The sequence below is a fragment of the Gallinula chloropus genome (genome assembly GCF_964237585.1).
Source record: "Gallinula chloropus genome assembly, chromosome: 1".
Taxonomy (NCBI): Eukaryota; Metazoa; Chordata; class Aves; order Gruiformes; family Rallidae; genus Gallinula; species Gallinula chloropus.
Genome location: NC_140085.1, coordinates 85691954 through 85709839, shown reverse-complemented (window position 1 = coordinate 85709839; position 17886 = coordinate 85691954). Strand labels below are relative to the sequence as shown.

At 41.8% G+C, this 17886-nt stretch overlaps 1 protein-coding gene across 1 annotated transcript in view; it reads left to right on the top strand.

Annotated features, from left to right (window-relative positions):
* Positions 1-8324: 8324 nt before the first annotated feature.
* Positions 8325-17886, top strand: part of CASR (calcium sensing receptor) — a gene marked incomplete at both ends in the record, with an annotated part of 45849 nt that continues 36287 nt past the window's right edge. Inside the window, 2 exons of the mRNA XM_084279598.1 lie at positions 8325-8509; positions 16749-17055. Of these exons, the coding sequence (XP_084135724.1) occupies positions 8325-8509; positions 16749-17055 (492 nt within the window). The remainder of the gene's footprint in view (positions 8510-16748; positions 17056-17886) is intronic.

The following is a 17886-nucleotide window of genomic DNA, read 5'->3' as shown; positions in this document are numbered from 1 at the left end:
TCTGATGATTTTGATGATTTGATGAAGTCTCATTCTCAGTAAAAGCTCTAGCACTCACCTTTTGCATTTAGTTCAAAACCAAGTGTATGGGTAGTGTTCTTCAAATAGAGTCGTGATTCTAGATCTGAATTTTGCTCTACATTCCACTTATCTCTGAACTCTCAGGACTTTTCCAAGTCTGAGATTCTGTTTCCCAATCACGTTTGTCACAACAAAAATCTCCCTATTTTGGGGTGTATGGTGTGTAAGAATATCCTCTTTCAGTGGTGGCAGTAAGTGCTTTATAGTAATTTTCTGTTAACACTTGCCTTCATTAAAGAGAGAACAATTTAATTCTACAAAGTTCAAACATAGCCCTTCCATCTGAGCACACTAGCAGTCTGGTTTTGGTTGCATCTTTGATGTACTCGTGCCTCATTTTGACCAGAGACGTACAAGAAGGCAGAGCTAATGCCTGCTCTGGTGACATACATAAACAATTTACTTTTTCACATATTGTCATGGTACCTCAGCACTAAAAGATTTGTCTGATCTGAGAACTATGAAGACTTGTGTCCCGTGTCCACTGTCCACTTCCCAGAAGTGCCTTTCTTTAGTTGTCTTGGGCAATGAGATAGAGCATGAAGTTGACCTCATATATTCTCTCTGATTTCTGTTCTACCTGAACCTCCTCCTTGTCTGTTGAGGGCAGGTGTGTTGCTTATGGTTTCAACCTTACCATGATCTAACCGTATACTCTGCATTAATAAGAGAATTTCAAGGTCCAGCAGGATATCCACTGAGGAGTTTCTGTCACTTTAAGTGAATTACCGCTAGCTGTTAGAATGAAGCTTAATGAATCCCAAATTTAAAAGCCGTAAAGGACCTAATGAATTAATCTGGCACCTGCATTACACAAGGTATAGGTCTCCAGCCAGTATTCACTTTATCAGACACACAGTTCCTAACTGAGGTATGGAAACTTTGGAACTTAGGCAAGCAAAAGCTGATGAGGGAGTGTGTGAGCATTTTCTGACAAAGCAGCATTTCATCAGAAACACGGTGGTTTGTCCTAAGTAAGAAGTTCTGTGGAAGTGTCCTGCTGAGGCATTGCTGATGAAATGCAGCTCGAGTTCATACAAGCTTTTGCTTCATGCCCAATAGGCCCCAAGGGGTGGATGAGCAGCTTGGTTCAAACCGCCCAGCACCACAGCTCTGGGGCAACCTCCCCTACAAGGCTATGCTGTCCATGCGACATCCAGGCCTTCCAGAGGCAAGACAACCCTGGTGAATAGGCTGTGTGGGAGTCCAGGGTCTTTAGAGGGCTGGGAAAGCCCTGTTGCCATTGCCAGTATCATGAATGTTACCTAGCTTTCTGCTGTAAAAAGGCTCTGAAAACCAAGGAGACACAACTGAGTATGTGCTTGTCAGTTCCTTGTTGGTATCCAGGTTGATCACATGAACTTTGGTAGGTTCTACCTTTGAGGTGAATGGAAGAGAAAAGCTTTTGGAAGATGAGAATTTCTTGTGAGGTTTCATGGACTTACGGATATAAACATGCTCACTACTTCTGCCTTGTGTTCAGCTGATGTTCTACCATAAGTTAAAAATGTCATGCTGTTCCAAAAAAACAAGTGCCATGCTGAGATGTATAAACATGGCTGTAGCCAGCAAGGCACACACAAAGTAATCCTACCACTCTATTTAGTGCTGGTAAGGGCCCAACAAGGACACTGTGTCCATTTCTGGGCATTAGCCTGCACTAAATGTCGAGACATGCTGGAGAGAGGCCAGAGGAATGAAATAAGAATAATCTTTGCTCAGGAAAGCATCTTTATGAAAAAAGAGTAAATTAATCTAGTTTGCATGGTCTATAAAAAGAAAAAGGGAAGGTGAATTCAAATCCTAAATAAGGCAACTATGAGAAGGGAGACACACTGGACTGCCTGGGACAGATGGGAGAAGCGTTGAAGAAGCATTGGAGTAGACTGCCCTGGATGTCTGGCAGGTCTCCTTCCTCAAAAGATTTTAGGAAAATAAATGTACTGCAAATGTGCTTCTTGGTTTAAGGAACAGGCTATGTGACCTCTTGAGATCTTTTCCAACCCAGTTACTTTAAGAACTTGAGCAGCTGCTGTTGTAAGTTGTGGTTAGTTACTGTTTGATAAAGAAATGCTTCATAAGTAACATATATAAAGAAATTCTCAAATCACTGCATCAAAATAATCATAGAATCACAGACAGGTTTGGCTTGGAAGAGACATTAAAGATCATCTAGTTCCAACCCCCCTGCCATGGGCAGGGACACCCTCCACTAGACTGGGTTGTCCAAAGCCCCATCCAGCCTGGCCTCCAGTGCCTCACCACCCTCCATAGTAAAGAATTTCCTCCTAACATCTAATATAAACCTACCCTCTTTCAACTTGAAGCCATTACCCCTTGTCCTATCACTACACTCCCTGGTGAACAGTCCCTCACCCACTTTCCTGTAAGTATTGGTAGGCTGTAATTAGGTGTATCTGGAGCCTTCTCTTCTCCAGGACGAACAAGCCCAACACTCACAGCCTGTCTTCATAGGAGAGGTGCTCCAGGCCTCTGACCACCTTTGTGTCCCTCCTCTGGACTTGCTCCAAGAGATCCATGTCTTTCTTGTACTGGGAACTCCAGAGCTGGACAGAGTACTCCATTCTCTTCCCCACCCTGCTAGGGATGGGGGGTAAGCAAGCATCCATGTGATGCTGCGGACAAACCAGGAAAATGTCAAACAGTGCCAGTGCCAGTACCGACCCCTGAGGAGTGCAACTCATCACTGAGTGTCCCACTGTCATGTGGGATAGTGTCAAATGCTTTGCAGAAGTCCAAGTAGATGATGTCTGTCACTCTTCCCTTATCCACCAACGCTGTAAACCCATCATAGAATGCCACCAAATTTGTTAGGCATGATTTGCCCTCAGTGAACCCATGTTGGCTGTCACCAATCACCTCCTTAGTTCTCACGTAATAGTTCCATGGCAATAGTTTCCAGAAGGATCTGCTCCATGATCTTGCCAGGCACAGAGGTAAGACTGACTGGCCTGTTGTTCCCCAGCTCTTTTTTTTTCTGTTTTTAAAAGCAAGGGTTATGTTTCCCCTTTTCCAGTCAGTGGGGACTTCACCAGACTGCCATGACTTCTCAAATATGATGGAGAGCAGCTTAGACAGTTCATCCACCAATTCCCTCAGGACCCACAGCTGCATCTTGTCAGGTTCCATGGACTTGGACACCTTGAGTACCATGAGTGTGTCAATCAGCTTCTTCTCAACAAATGAACAAAGATTTATTGAACATTTCTGGCTTTTCTGCATGATTCATGGCAACTAAAATATTCATTTAACTAGAAAAATGGTACCTATTGCTGCATGCCTTTCAAATACTCATGCTTGTACCCTAGGGATCGTCTCTCCCCACTCAGGCACTGTTTCTGCCTTGACAGCAGTGGCCTGATGTCTCCTCATCTTCCTGGAACCACTTTAAGGACTTTAAGAACCACTTAAGAACTTAACCACTTTAAGAACCACTTAATCACTATAAGAACTTTCAGTTCATCCACTGAAACTTAGGTGAGAAGGCTGCTACTTCACTTCCACATCCAAGAGAGTTCAAAATCAAAATGTTTGACAGTTACAGAACGGGGGGGGGGGGGGCGAAAGAGTATTTAAAGAGGAGGGTGGCATTAAAAATACATCTATGTCCAAAAAAGTTGAAATGACACCTCTTATTTTCTGTATTTTTCTTGCAAATGAAATCGTATAGAATTGGATTTGCTGAATATACATGCAAGGAAAAGGTTTTCTCCACTGAAGAATTTATAATCAATGAATATATGTGCTGATACTAAATGTTTTAAATGTAAAAATATTTTCAAAGGAAAAAAAATAGCAATGGATTTCCAGCTTCCTTCTTAATTCAGTTGCTTGTTAATTTATTAGCTGGAAACTGCAGGACTACGATAATTTGTTCTATTAGCAGTGCAATTTCCACCTGTATTTTGATAAGTTTTGATGTCTTCAGGCATGCATTATCAGGTAATTCAATCTTTGGCTGCATAACGCTTTCCTTTAATAAGGAAGAGACCCATAATCTTAATCCAATTAAAGAAATGAGACCTGATGGAAGGTTTGCTACAACAAAAGATGATACTAGATGGTATTAACTCTTAGTACTGGCAGCAGGCAAATAACTGTTCTTTAGGAAATCAGAATCTTCAAATACTTTCAACCTGAGGCATGGAGAGCACTTGAAAGCAGCTGGGAGACCCATGTTTTATGTTAAATGAGTTGGAGCTATAGGAGGTGTTTAAGTAGGGAAAATTGTAAATTTTGACACTGTGATTTACAAGGAGCTGGGCATACAGTTATTTTTGCTTTTTCTGAATATGTTACAGGGCATCTGCACCTTTTTGTGCCATTGCATCTTTGCACTTCTATCATCGGTTTGGTGCCTCGGGATGTGGTTTAAATATATACACAGCCCAACTTGTTCACAGACAGTACCTCTATTATTTCAATTCTGTGTCCCTAAGAATAGTTAGTTCCAAATTATTAAGGAGTATACCAAGTATTATTTTATGCCATGAATTAATAACTTTGTTTTCATTGTCTAATCCCTTGTCATGCTCTTGAATGACACCTTGGAGTACTGAGTATTGTAAATGTTGGTTTAAAATGAGCCCTATTTTACCAGTTTAGATCTTTCAACTTTATCTACTGAGAGAAAAGAGAAATAAGAATGCAAATTTACTTTTTTCTACATTTAATACTTAACCACGTACTGCCTGGTGGCAAAGAGCAGTTCCTTAACATTCAATAGCATCAGCTCAAGCCCCTCCATAGCATCTCAGAAAGTAAATTGCATTGTCTATCAGTTTATGATAAAAATTGTTTCCTTTTTCATAAGCAAAGAACCCTGGAGGAAAAAAAGAAAGCCTCGTTAAAGGGAAAGCAGAAAACCACATTAATAAATCAGCAGGCTGTGATCTCAAGCTCACCTTCCCTCAGCAGATGGGGAAGTCACTGATCCTGTCCCACCTTGGCTAAGTCCTATACATGGTTCCTTGCCCAGGGTCTCAGGACCCCATTGCTGGCCACCTCAATCTCTGCCCCTGAAAGAGCAATGCAGTCTCCCAGGTCTCTTTGCAAGCGCGGGGTGGGGAATCGGGGAGAATGTCCTGGGCCAAATAGCACTACCAGACCATCACATCTCTTTGCAGCCTCTCTTCAAAAATTATTCTCTCTCCTTCAAACATCTCACTTTTAGTACAGGCCCCACCTAGGCTGGCCCTCAACTTAGTACACTGTGTCAGGTTGGTTGGTTTTTTTCCTTGCCTCTTTTCCTTTTTACCACTGAAGACATGAAATTCCAGATCCCTCTTCCTCTTGTTTCCCTTTCATATACCTCCTCCCAGCTGGGGAGCAGACCGCTCTATTTCTCCAGGACCCCATGCTATCAGCTCGCCCAGGGTTGGTTGGGACGGCACCCCTGGAACGATGTCAGCAGGGATCAGACTGGCAATAGAGAACAGTTTGACTACGTATCTCCCTACTGCCTGATCTGAGCAGTGTTTAGGAAAAAGGACAGGCAGAGGAATAGTGGCAGAGATGCCACAGTTCTCCACATGTGTGGACACTTTCCTGAGTAGTTGCCTCCCTTGGGCATTGAGTGGGTTGTGAGCAGACATACACAGCATGTATGGTATACATGACTTCCCTGACTTCTCCATCTACAATAAATTTGATGCACTCATTCACCATCTACATGGCTGTATGCACAGGAAGTCTACCCCTCTACTGCAGCAGGTGGACCACATGTCTGTCTTCTTGCCACAAGAACAGACACCTATTCTATAGATGATTGTAGATATTTCTGTGAGGCATCAGACAGTAGGAGGGCTTTGTGAACCAGGCCAGAATGGAAAGAGTCTGCAGCTGACTGCAATAATTGTTTGCCTTTCTTTTTCTTCTTTTTTTTTTTTGTAATTCACTGGACCTGGCAGACTTAGCCTCAGCCAGGTGGAGAGAGAGAACATCAGTCTAGGAGAAGTCTGATATGGTTTTTCTTATCTTTTATTTTTAATATTAAGTGGTGGGAGGAAGGTGACCTTTCCCTAGTTGAAAAATGGCAATGTTTCCTTCCTTTTTTTTTGTTGGGCATGGGAGAATCAAGAGCCACCATACATCTGCCAGGGAAAATTAGAACCCAGTTGCTCAGGGACAGTTTTCCACACACTCACTCGTCACACTGTTCTGTCAGCTCCTAGTCTTGGCTCTGGTTGTAGTTCTGTCATCATGGTATCAAGGGGCCAAATGCCAATACCGAAGGCTTGTCAGTAAAAGGTGCCAGTCAGATGTTAAGACAATGTGCTCACGAGTCATAGACTGTATTGCACCTTGGCTAGAGCAGTGTGACATAACTCCAGTTGATTGTCAGAGGAACATCCCAAAGTATTTTCTGACTGCCAATGTCAGCAGCAGCTGGACATTTCATGTCCGTGTTTCAGATTTTGTGGATAGTGTGGAAATCCCCACTCAGCAGTAAGAACCCAGCAGTCAAGTTTGTCAAAAACAGGAATTTCTGATTTTGGATTGAGTCATTTAGATGTTGCAAATATCAAACACTCATTTTTTTTCCTATGAAAACCAGCATAGTCCTACAAAAATTTTCAGTGTGACTTCACATTTGCTAATATGAAATTGTTTGCCTAAACGTATTGTGATCTCTAGCCAAAGATTTGATTCCCTTTGCCAATAAAAATGTGCTGCTTCAACACAGGGACAATGAATAGTTCAGAGTGGACCCATCACAGCGAAGTGCAATATATACCCAGCTACCTAAGTGTGCTGACCACAAAGGCATGAGAATGATGTGAGCTTTGTCTCTCTTCTCCCACTGACCAGTGCATCCGGACCTTCATTTTAACAAATAGGTGAAAGATTTCCAAATGCTCGGTGGTCATAGGCATGCATGATCATTGGGGCTGGCTACTAGGAGAAGCCTCATGATTACAGTGTTTCCCTGCAGTAGCCCTTTTTTTTGACCTACATAGAGGTCAAATCTGTCTAGGTACATTTAGTGTGTGATAAGTCATCCTCATAAAAAGGTTCTCAGCACTTGAAAACTCTTGATGACTTCCTTGAAAAAAACCCCTATCCTCAGGATTAGCAATGCATGCATAGCTTCTATCATGAATTCTATCCTGAATTTGACATAAGATTTTTATTACAAGCTCTTAGGTCAATTCCAAGTAGGCTGAACAGTCATTTATTATTAATTTTTTTGTGCTATCTCCTCCCCCCTATCCATTTTAATATGCCATAATTAAGTTAGTTCTTCATTTGGCAGGCCTGTAGATGTGCTGCAGGGGAAATGTATTGAGCACAGAGAAGCTGCAATATTTCTCATCCCCAGGATGCAGGCTTCAAAGCTCAGCAGCTAAGCTCGCAATGACATGATCACTGAACATTTCAAGCCTTTGCGATTTATTTTGAGCAAGTATCTTGATTTCCAGTGTTTCTCTGGAAGTCATCCTCACTTTGAATGTGAAAGAAGCCTTTCTTGTGACCTTGTTTCATTTTTAGCAAGGATAAGTTCAAGCCAGAGAGCTAAGTACAATCAGCAGAAAGGAGGGGACAAATTATCATAGTTCTTTGTTTAAGAGAAAAATTTGATTCCTAGTGCATTCAATGCTTCCTTATTCCCACTTGGTCATCTGAGTTTTTCATGGTGTGCTGTCTTCATGGAGGTCTGATCACAAGTTTTACAGGGTCTCCTGTGACCATGTGAGTCATGCAGAACCACAGGAAGACAGTGGAATGACACCCATCTCACATGTGTTAGGGAATTAGGCATCCAGGACAATCCATGACACTTATTTGAAGAGGTGTGGCTGGCATCATTGGAATGTTTGTCAAATTTGGTATGTGTCCTGTGCAGGTTGTTGAGTGGGGGTGTCCATAAAGGCATACTAAGAAGTTGGTGGGACAACGCAGAACTACTGTGGCAGTATGGGGTCCTGGTGCATAGCTGGGATCACTTTTCATGTCTTTCCTTTGCAGTTCTCAGAGATGGGCTCTCCATAATGCCTTGGTTATGAAGAAGGAGTGATGAATTGTTTTGCAATGGAGAAGATAGAGGGAGAAAGATCAGCACCATGGCTTCTACCCTGTTGCTTATATCCCTGTGGACGTGCGGCCCAAATCCTCTCTGTGCTGTATTAAGGAAAGGAAAACCTTAGATGTTACAACATCTACTTTCTTACATCACTTTTTCCAGTTCTGCATCACATAACCCCCTGGTGAAAAGAGGAACAATGACTTTGTATAGCTGCTGCTTGATTCTTTTGCTATTTACCTGGAGCACAGCTGCCTATGGGCCAAACCAACGGGCACAGAAAAAGGGAGACATTATTCTTGGAGGATTGTTCCCCATTCATTTTGGAGTGGCTGCTAAAGACCAGGATCTAAAATCAAGACCAGAATCAGTGGAGTGCATAAGGTAAGCCACAAAAAAAACCCAAAAAAGTTTTGATGGAGAAGATTTGACCTTTCTTAACTCCAGGTGACATGCTATACACTGTGTAAATACAGACTGTGATCTAATGCTTGTAGAGTCAATGGGAAGGTATGGTATAAACAACAGAAAAGACAAGTGTGTAAAGACAGGAAGAGCATACGCGTTAAACAGTAACCTAATTCATATTTGGACAGTGAAAGAGGGCAATCCTTGTATTACCCGAAGCTGCTGAAACACAAATATGCTGATCTACCAGTGGGCATTTGAATAGTATCTGAAATTCAGCTTTCCTAGCAGAAGGATGGAAAATAATCCATAGTCCCCTTAATTCAATTACAATCGTACATGGCAAAATAGCTCAGAAATCCTTTTTTATTTTCCGGTTCTGCATCTTATCTTCTAAGACTTTACAAGATGTTCAGTTGCCTAAACAAGTGAATAGGTAAAAGTGAGGTGGGTCACTGCTTTTGAAAAATCCTACTAAACACATAGATGTCTCTTTAGGACCTTTACAAAGTTCCAGACTTGAACTCTTTACCCAGACTTTCCTCACCCAAAGTCCTTTTTTTCTGTGGAAACGGTGTATATAGGTTTTGTCTTAAGTCTTTGGTAATTAACCTTGGAGAGAGAAATGCAAGTGAAAACAAATTCTTTTATTATAGAAGCATTTTTATGATGAAACAACGTGAGGAATTTTAAACTTTGCAACCCTACACAGGTGTCACAGAAACCGATTGCAACTGAAATGTCATATATACAAAATATAAGAAATTGATGTGGAATTTTGTCATGACAGTGCATGGGAAAACACTTCAATGTTATGTGACCTCTTTCGTAATCATACGTGAAGAACTGTATATCTGGAATTACTTGGACCGCTCATCCTGGACTGGGAACGTAGTACAGTTTTGTTGCAGGTAGCAATGAAGAATTGCTGACAGCATTCCTGCTGTGCTTACAGATTGCAGGTGCGGTTTCCTGCTGAGACACTGAGCAGGACACATCCATCTAGGTTATGAGATCATCCCCAGATGCTCTCATAGGGAGAACGCAGAAGGAGGTGTAATTAATCAGCAGTTCTTTTGGCTCCTTCTGTGCATGAACACTAAACTCATGAACTAAATATATGTGGAAGGGCTACTTCATGGATCAAGAAGCTCTTTCAGCTTGCCTCAGCTTCAGCTCTCCCAGATGTGGCACTTTGAAAGTGGAATGCTGAAAAGCGATGGATGTTTTCATCTCCATTGTCTTCTTCACCTGCTCCATGTGGCAGGAAAAACAGTGCAGATATCTGCAAACTGAACACAGCATTCATTTCTGTCAGTGCTAGGTCAGCCTCAGGGACTCCCTTGACATGGGCACATTATTGAAACAGATGACAGGGTAAGGTTCCCCCATGAGTGCTACAAGTGCGTGGTTGCAAAAAAAAACAAATCCTGAAGAGACAGACCAGCTGTTTTAAGGACACAATAGGAGGTCCTTCTGGGTGGCATTCAGTCTTCTAACAGGCACTGTCCACCTGAAATTTGCCTGGGTAAAATCTATGTTCCCCTTACCTAGAGGCACCAAGAAGCTGCAGGTGCCAAAGAGAATTAATATGAAGCATTTGTGTCATTTTGCTGCACTCCAAGGAAATGGGTAAATTGTGAGTCCATAGCATAATGTGGATGGAGAGAGAATACTTAATGAAAGGCATAGATTTAGCTGCAGAAATAGTAGCAGCAACTACAATAGGAACAAGGGAATGGTTGGACCAGAGATAACTGGAAGTTCCTTCTCTGCATATGTCATTACCAGAAATTGTCCATTTCCGTGAAAGTTGTAATTCAAAAGAGATTGGGGTGGGAAGGCTTTTTGAGACTGGTCATCACATTTTAATGACAAAGCTAATTAATCCATGGGACAGTTTATGTGCTATGATGTGTTCCTTGGTATTGGTACATGTTAAATTGGGAATAAATATTTTTCCTGAAAGAACCTTTCTATTTTAAACAAGATTTAAGTGAGAAAATTCCTATGGCTGGACTTGTACAGAGGTCTCTCAACACAATAATAGTGGTCATTTTTTTGTTTTGGAGTCCATGATTAGGTAGTAGCTTGGAGCAGGAAGGGCTGTGCACGCTGACTAAGAGTCCAATGCATTCTCCAAATCAGTTCTGGGCCGGTGGCTAGTCTGCAGTGAGGTCTCATTTTCTGGGGGGAAGAGAAAAACAAACAAACAAAAAAGGCCCTGGTTCCTGTCCAAAGTAAAATGTCCTAAATTGTGTAGCATCTAAAACTTTCATCGCTTGAGAAATCCAGTAGAGGACTATAACTATTAGCTTTACCTGGTCAAACACAAGGTGCTGAAAATATTCCATACCTTTCACTGCCCTTGATGGCTTTCTCTGAGCCTTCTCCAGCACTGCTGTATCTTTTCAAAGTTGAGTTTTACAGACTTTGCACAGCTTTTGATCTCTTTATTACATAGGAATATGTGTCTCATATCACATAAGACAATTAGACCCAGGTCATTGTAGGACTATGTAGGCATCCTCTCTCTTTCCTTATACTCCTCTACTAGGTGGCAACAGCAACAAGCCATCAGACCATATGACAAACTCCTTTCTTTGAAACCCAGAGGAGACCCAAGGGTCCCACTGGAACCCTGTGAGTGGTTGCCCTTGTCTCTTCTGGAATTCAGTATCAAACAATTCAAGATAATGTGGCTTTCCTTTCTTTTGAGGACCTGATCTGTGCAGTCTGGCATCTTTCCATGAATTCAGCTGTGTTCAGTGCCTTGTCTTTGCTCCCAAAGAGGGCTTCTCAAAATGGGTAGGGCAGATTTAACTCCACTTATTTCAGTTTTCATTCTTCATACTCTTGTGGCACAGCACCTTTCTCCCCAGCTCAGCGTATGTACTAGTCTGAACCCACTGTGCATGACTTGCACATGATTATTTGGAGAATTATAATGAACTCAGCAGTGAAAGAAAACGGGACCAGTAATGACCTGTTCTCCATTACTTTTGTGCTGATTCTACTGAAAATGCATCTTCACACTTTAAGCACCGAGTTGTAGAGTCCAAAGTGAAAGCTTACTCATGATTTTGCTGCACCAAAAGTCAGGAGTAGAGAAAGTGAGAGCAATTTTTTGTCCTGTGTTTCAGAAATACTTACATGGCTTATTGTTTAAGCAATCAAGTATCCCGCATCTGATATAAATACCCCTTCTGTCTTTGCCTCAGATGCTGCTGCAGCAACTTTACTTTTAAGATTTGCTGATGTATATCTGATGTCTGCAGTGGAGGCAGAGGCTGAGCACAGCACAAGCAATCCCTGACCCCCATTCCCTGTCAGCACCCAGAGAGGACTATTCTTAACCCGATTTCTCCATCCTTTCCTGATTTCAGGTAGATCAAAGGTAGTGGTGGTAGTAGTATTGTTAGTGTTACTGTTAGTGTTATTGCACAGATGGGTGGTACCCATGAGTTCCTCTTACTTTAATGAGCTGTTTGCAGTGAGCACATATATTTATTAAGTTTGGATACAGTGTTGCCAATATGGTATCACTAATTCATAATTGTTAATGTGTATTAAATATCCCTGTATTCTGACCAGCAATCTATCCAAGGTCCCACATTGTGACACATAGCTTTCAGGCTGTAAAACCATGGTGACACATCATCCCCATGTCATAGTGCAAGACTTCACAGAGCATGGCTCCGAGACACTTTACCTTATTGAGTCTGTCTGTTCATCTGAGAGAACAGACAATTTCAATTCTACCCTTGCAGATGTTTTTGCTAATCCTAATGCAGAACTGGATGCATAACATGATATTTCAAAATACCTAAAACCAAATTATTTCCTTTTCCTCTTCCACCCACCTTCTGAATTTTATTTTTTAAAGGTTTTTTGGTGGGTTTTTTCCCTTGGGTTTGCACAATGCCCCTTACCCATAGTCCTAGCTTGTAAGAGTGGTAAGTAGCTCATTATACCTACCGACAGCAGGAATCCAACAAATGACTGAAGGTCTCCCCTTTGCATAGCTTAGTAACAGCAGTGGTAGTAGCAGCAATAACATGTAATTAATGTACTGGAAATCTAGAGGACAGAGAAATTAGTATGTGCATACAACCACTAGAGAAAGAGGAGTACTGGCATGAGCCAAGAGGCATATGTAGACTTTGCCACCGTTCCTGAATAAAAGTACCTGTTGGGCATGGGATTCTTCTTTTCTTCCATATTCTATTGCTTTTAGTTTAGTTTTTGTAAAAGACGGTCATGAATTCACATGAGGCTGTGAATTGCTTCTCTATGGACACTAACAGGGATCAGGACTAACTTCCCTGCTGGATCCAGACAGTACGAGCCGTCCAAACCAGTCAAAGAAACAGACAAACAGGGTAAGGAGCTACAGTGACCTCAAGTCATGCAGTGAGCTTATGTCCCATAAGTTATATGCCCTTACTTTGTAATGTCAACTGAGACATGTGAGACATTCCTGAGCACCCCTGGATAAACACATTTATACCAACTAGAAAGAAACCTGTGGGTGTTGGTGAGATATGTTGTGAATTGACTGTCGAGCAAACTGGGCCACTGCGAAGATAATCAGCCCCCCTGGAGATGTGAAGATTAAGATGAGGATTTGTGGAGGAATTGTTTCTCATTGCTATTTCCCTGCTTCTGTTCCAGTGTGTTGCATGCTCTGATGGGTAGGAGAACAGGCATGAGAAGGGGAAATATTTAAAGAACCGAGTGTCAATCAGAATTCCTATCTACACCTTTAGGCACTGAATTATTTACATTAAACTCTCATTTAGAGCTTAATGGCCACTTTTCATAGCACCACATCTCAGAAATGTTAAAATACAAGACTGTGCCAAAATACCTGTAAAGCAATATTGCAGAAAGTAAGTTTTAGAGACTGCTTATTTTCCACCAAGAAAATATCAGTGGCTGTTTAAAGCTTCTTGAAATCTAATGAAAGATTTTATTCTGTTGGCAAATCCATTGCAGTTTCTTTATGGAAATTACCAGTGAAATTTCTGCATGGTTGACAAAACATTCCATAGACTAATCATGTTAGGCACAGCAGCAGCACTGCACAGGAGGTCAGCAGGATTGGTGTAACCTTCTGCCAGGTTCAAAGGCTGCTCTTACCTATCGCTTATGAACAAACAAGCCAAAAGTAGCCTATCAGCAGCTCCTTGCTGGAGTCTTACAGTACAGTGGAAGAGAATTTATCCACAAAATTTCTGTTCAGGGGATTGAAGGAATAACTAACTCTTGCTTTATTTAGACTAATTTAGTGGCACTGCCTTCATCTGACCATAACCATGTTAGCTCTGGTACAGACTGATACAACACTGTATCAGTTAACAAAATGAGACCTTGTCTGAAGCTCTATCACATATTAGAGAAGGCAGAGCAAGGTGTGTTTGTCTCCATCCCATCTGATCCTCTTCTCCTGATCTGCTGATGGTGCAATCTGGAGAGCTGCGACTAAAGAGAACCACAGATCTCCTGCCCAGGCTAGTTTGAGATAAATTATCAAAAGCATTTCAAAGATATTTTGGAGCCTAGCTCCCAGAAAACACCTCTGCCCTCCTTTCCCCTCAAAAATAAACCAAATATAAATTCATGTACCTGAAGTACAAGCCTTATGCTACAAATAAAAATTAATCAGGAATATGTGTCAGATGGGAAAGTGAAAATAATTGTGCAACATAGGCCTTAGTCTGCATCTACTGAATTAGATGGCAAACATTTTCTCTAGTCAAGACGACAGTCCAGTTCTCAGTTTTTGAAGATACCACCTTGCTGCATTTAAAAAAATTAAGGTGTCAAGCAGGCAAAATAATTCTGTCATACTCCACCTGCATAATTCAATGTGAGCTGCTTAAATTTGCTTTTACACATATTCGATTGTGTGAAACTTTTCACAGTGGTAGAAAATAACTTTTGGAGGCTGCTTATTTTCCACCTTTGAACTTCCCAGCTTCTCAGCAGTCTTCACTTTAAATATAGAAAATGCTTTCAGATTTCTGAAAATAATTTCTTGTTTAAAATCCTATTTTCATTTGAAATATCTGTAAATAGATTTAGCTTTTTTAAAAGAATGTCCCAAACCCCTCTTTGCTGCCATGCACCCCAGTGAGCATTACTGACCACAAGAGGTAGTGTGATGTGACCAGTATGTTTGCTGTTCACAACACTCCCTACCCCGTTCACTTTGGTACTTGTGATCCTTTTATACCAGAGCTCTTGCATTGCATCTCACTCCATAACAGTTTGGAGATAGAGAAAAAATTAATCTGTATTACTAAATTGCTTCCAAAAGTAACGCATATTCACATGTTCTAAAGGTGATCTATTTTCTTCAGATGTTCTTAAAATAGATAGCTGTCCCTGTGGTCCTAAAGCATACCTAAGGATTTTCTTGGCCTCAAACTTTTTGAGTTGAAGAGATTCGTGATGAAACCATGCTGTTTGGTCTTTGAGGTACAATCTCACAATACAACAGCATTTAGAAGTTGGCCAAAGATGTCTGGAGCAGGTGAAATGAAGTTGATTAAGTTTTTGAGATTTAAAGATAAACCTTAGATGTCATATCTTCAGGACTTCTGATCCCAGATAAATCAGATAGAACTCGTAGAGTGGAAGTAATGTGACCATATTCATTCAGCTTTAAAGAAGTCAGACATAGCTAACATCAACTTTGGCAGCAATTCTAATCCAGCAATTAAAAAATCTTCAGACCATGTATCTCAGGTATAGGAAGCTCATGATTTCATGATGCTTATATTTAGAAATTTTCACCTTTGCAATGGAAACATCTCTAAAAATGTTTCACAGTGGCACTCGTGAAACCTAAAATTTACCATTTCATCTGTTCTTGGGCAGGCTATTTCCCCAGGCTCATCACTTTTTCCAGTGGTTCTCAAGCATAACAGCTTTGACACTTTCCCATTTCCAGCCACAACTCAACACAAAACTGCAAACTAACTGCTATCATAACTGCAATCCTGACCTATATAGTGCATCACAAGGAAGGACAGGTTTCAGTTCATGAAAGATTCTGCCATTTCAGCTGAATTACCCCAAAAAAATGGCAGCTTCTCAGGCACACCGGCAGCTGCTTTTGCAGCTTTGCAGGAGAAAACACAGTACGTAAACACAAAACGACTTTTTGTATGCTGCTTTCCACAAAAAAAAAAGCTTTGCAATTTTTTGGATAAGTATTCTTTCACCCTGCATCAACTTCTTTCACTGCCAGCCCACACGATGTGCTAAACATGATCTCCCAGGTCCTGCCACACATATTTGCCACCACTCCCCAACCCCGGGTTAGCTCCACGCACAGCTGAGAGTCGGAAAACTCAGCAGCTCTATTTTGGAGAACAGAATAACCTCTAGAAAAATATTGTTTTGATTTCACAGGCCAGCACTGTTGGCAACTTTTAAGCTTTATATCTAAAGCACATGTATGACAGCACTGTAATAAAGAGAAAAAGTTACTCGTTTAATGAAAATACTCAAGTATCTAATTAACAAGTTAGGGTTTACATTTATAGCATGTGTCTGTTCTCTGGTACAAACAGGCTGACTGTGCCCCCTCTCACAGTGTGCAATATGAGGCCAGATTTCCCTAAGCAGAGCTCCCAGGCTCCTGTGCACCCATGGGCATGCCCACACTGTGCCTGAGCTCACTCTGGCTGCCTTAAGCCACACCATGTAGCCCTGAGCCCAAGTCCCTGACGGCATCGTGCTCAGCACAGGCTTAGCAGACACTGCCATCTGCATTCAGAAACATGTCAGAGAAACCTGGAAGGATACCTACTAGGTGTAGCTTTGTGTCGGAGCATCTGCTTGGGAATCAGAGATCCAGGTTTACGGTATTGAGCAGAAGGGACAGGCCACAGCCAACAGCCCAGGCATGCTCTGTTTCAACTTCTACAGACATGAGAGGACTTCATCCTGTCCTCAGAACCTCTGAAGTGAGCTCCCAAACTAAGAGCTGAATACCAGAACAAAACCTTGTAGAATATACATGACTCTTCTGTAACCACTGAACACAAAAACAAAAACGTTCCAAATTTAGTAGGATGTGAGAAATTGTATAAATTGCTTTTGCCTCTTATATCTGGAATCCTTCACTCCATCTCAACCCTGGTTTCCTCTACGCTGTTTCCCTCCTTCTCACTCCAGCTTATTTTTATTTTTGCTCCCCCAGGTATAATTTCCGAGGCTTCCGCTGGCTCCAGGCTATGATCTTTGCCATAGAAGAAATAAACAGTAGTCCAACACTCCTTCCCAACATGACCCTAGGGTACAGGATATTTGACACTTGCAATACTGTCTCTAAAGCCCTCGAGGCCACACTGAGTTTTGTGGCCCAGAACAAGATAGACTCCTTGAACCTGGACGAATTCTGCAACTGCTCAGAACATATCCCTTCCACCATTGCAGTCGTGGGGGCAACCGGCTCTGGCATCTCCACCGCCGTGGCCAATCTGCTGGGACTCTTTTACATACCTCAGGTATGCTTCAAATTCTCTTGTCTATGTACAGCTGGAGGTATTGCTGTTTAAAGGGGATCTTTTAAGTACACTAAAGCACCAGGGCTGGGAACTGCACTGCTGCCTTACATGCTCCATCTCTACTTTAAACAAAGGACAGTTTAAAAACTCAACAGCCCTAGGCGTACATGTACATCCTTGCAGGGCTAAGGGGCAACACGACAATGGGAAGCACTGGCTTTTGAAGTGGGACAACAGTTTACATGAAAGGAAGCAGTCTACTTCCTTCCAAACTTAGTATGTCAAATAAAGCCACGGGTGTTTTTAGTCAGAGATACAAGTCTTCAGATTCATACTTGCCACATATTTATTGTATGTGCAGTGGCCATGCCAGCTTCTACATCTCACTCTACCAATGTGTCCTAGCTGCACACCACAAGGCCTCAAGAGGAATTTAGCCTCCATGGCTTGCTTAATCTGCCATTTCCAATAGAACCTCAAGGAGGGAAACAATACAAAATGTATGGACTTTCTGATGGTAGAAATATGTCTTGCTAGCAATTTTCAATCCCCAAACACAAAGGTTACCAAGCAGCCAATAACATCATTCAGCCAACAGCAACTTAGTCTAGGAGAACTAGAGTCTTCTAGAGCGGTTTGGTCTGTGAATATTGATAATTTAGGCCATTCGTTGGCAGTTGGCAAGCCTTGACTGGTTAGCTCTGATGTTGCCTCACCATGGTCGCTGTCTAGTCATGCCCAACTCCCATGGAGCCCACTTAAGGCAGAGCTTAGTCATTGCCAAATATTGTTAGGTCTCTCAGCATCTCTTGATCATTCAAGTAGGTGATG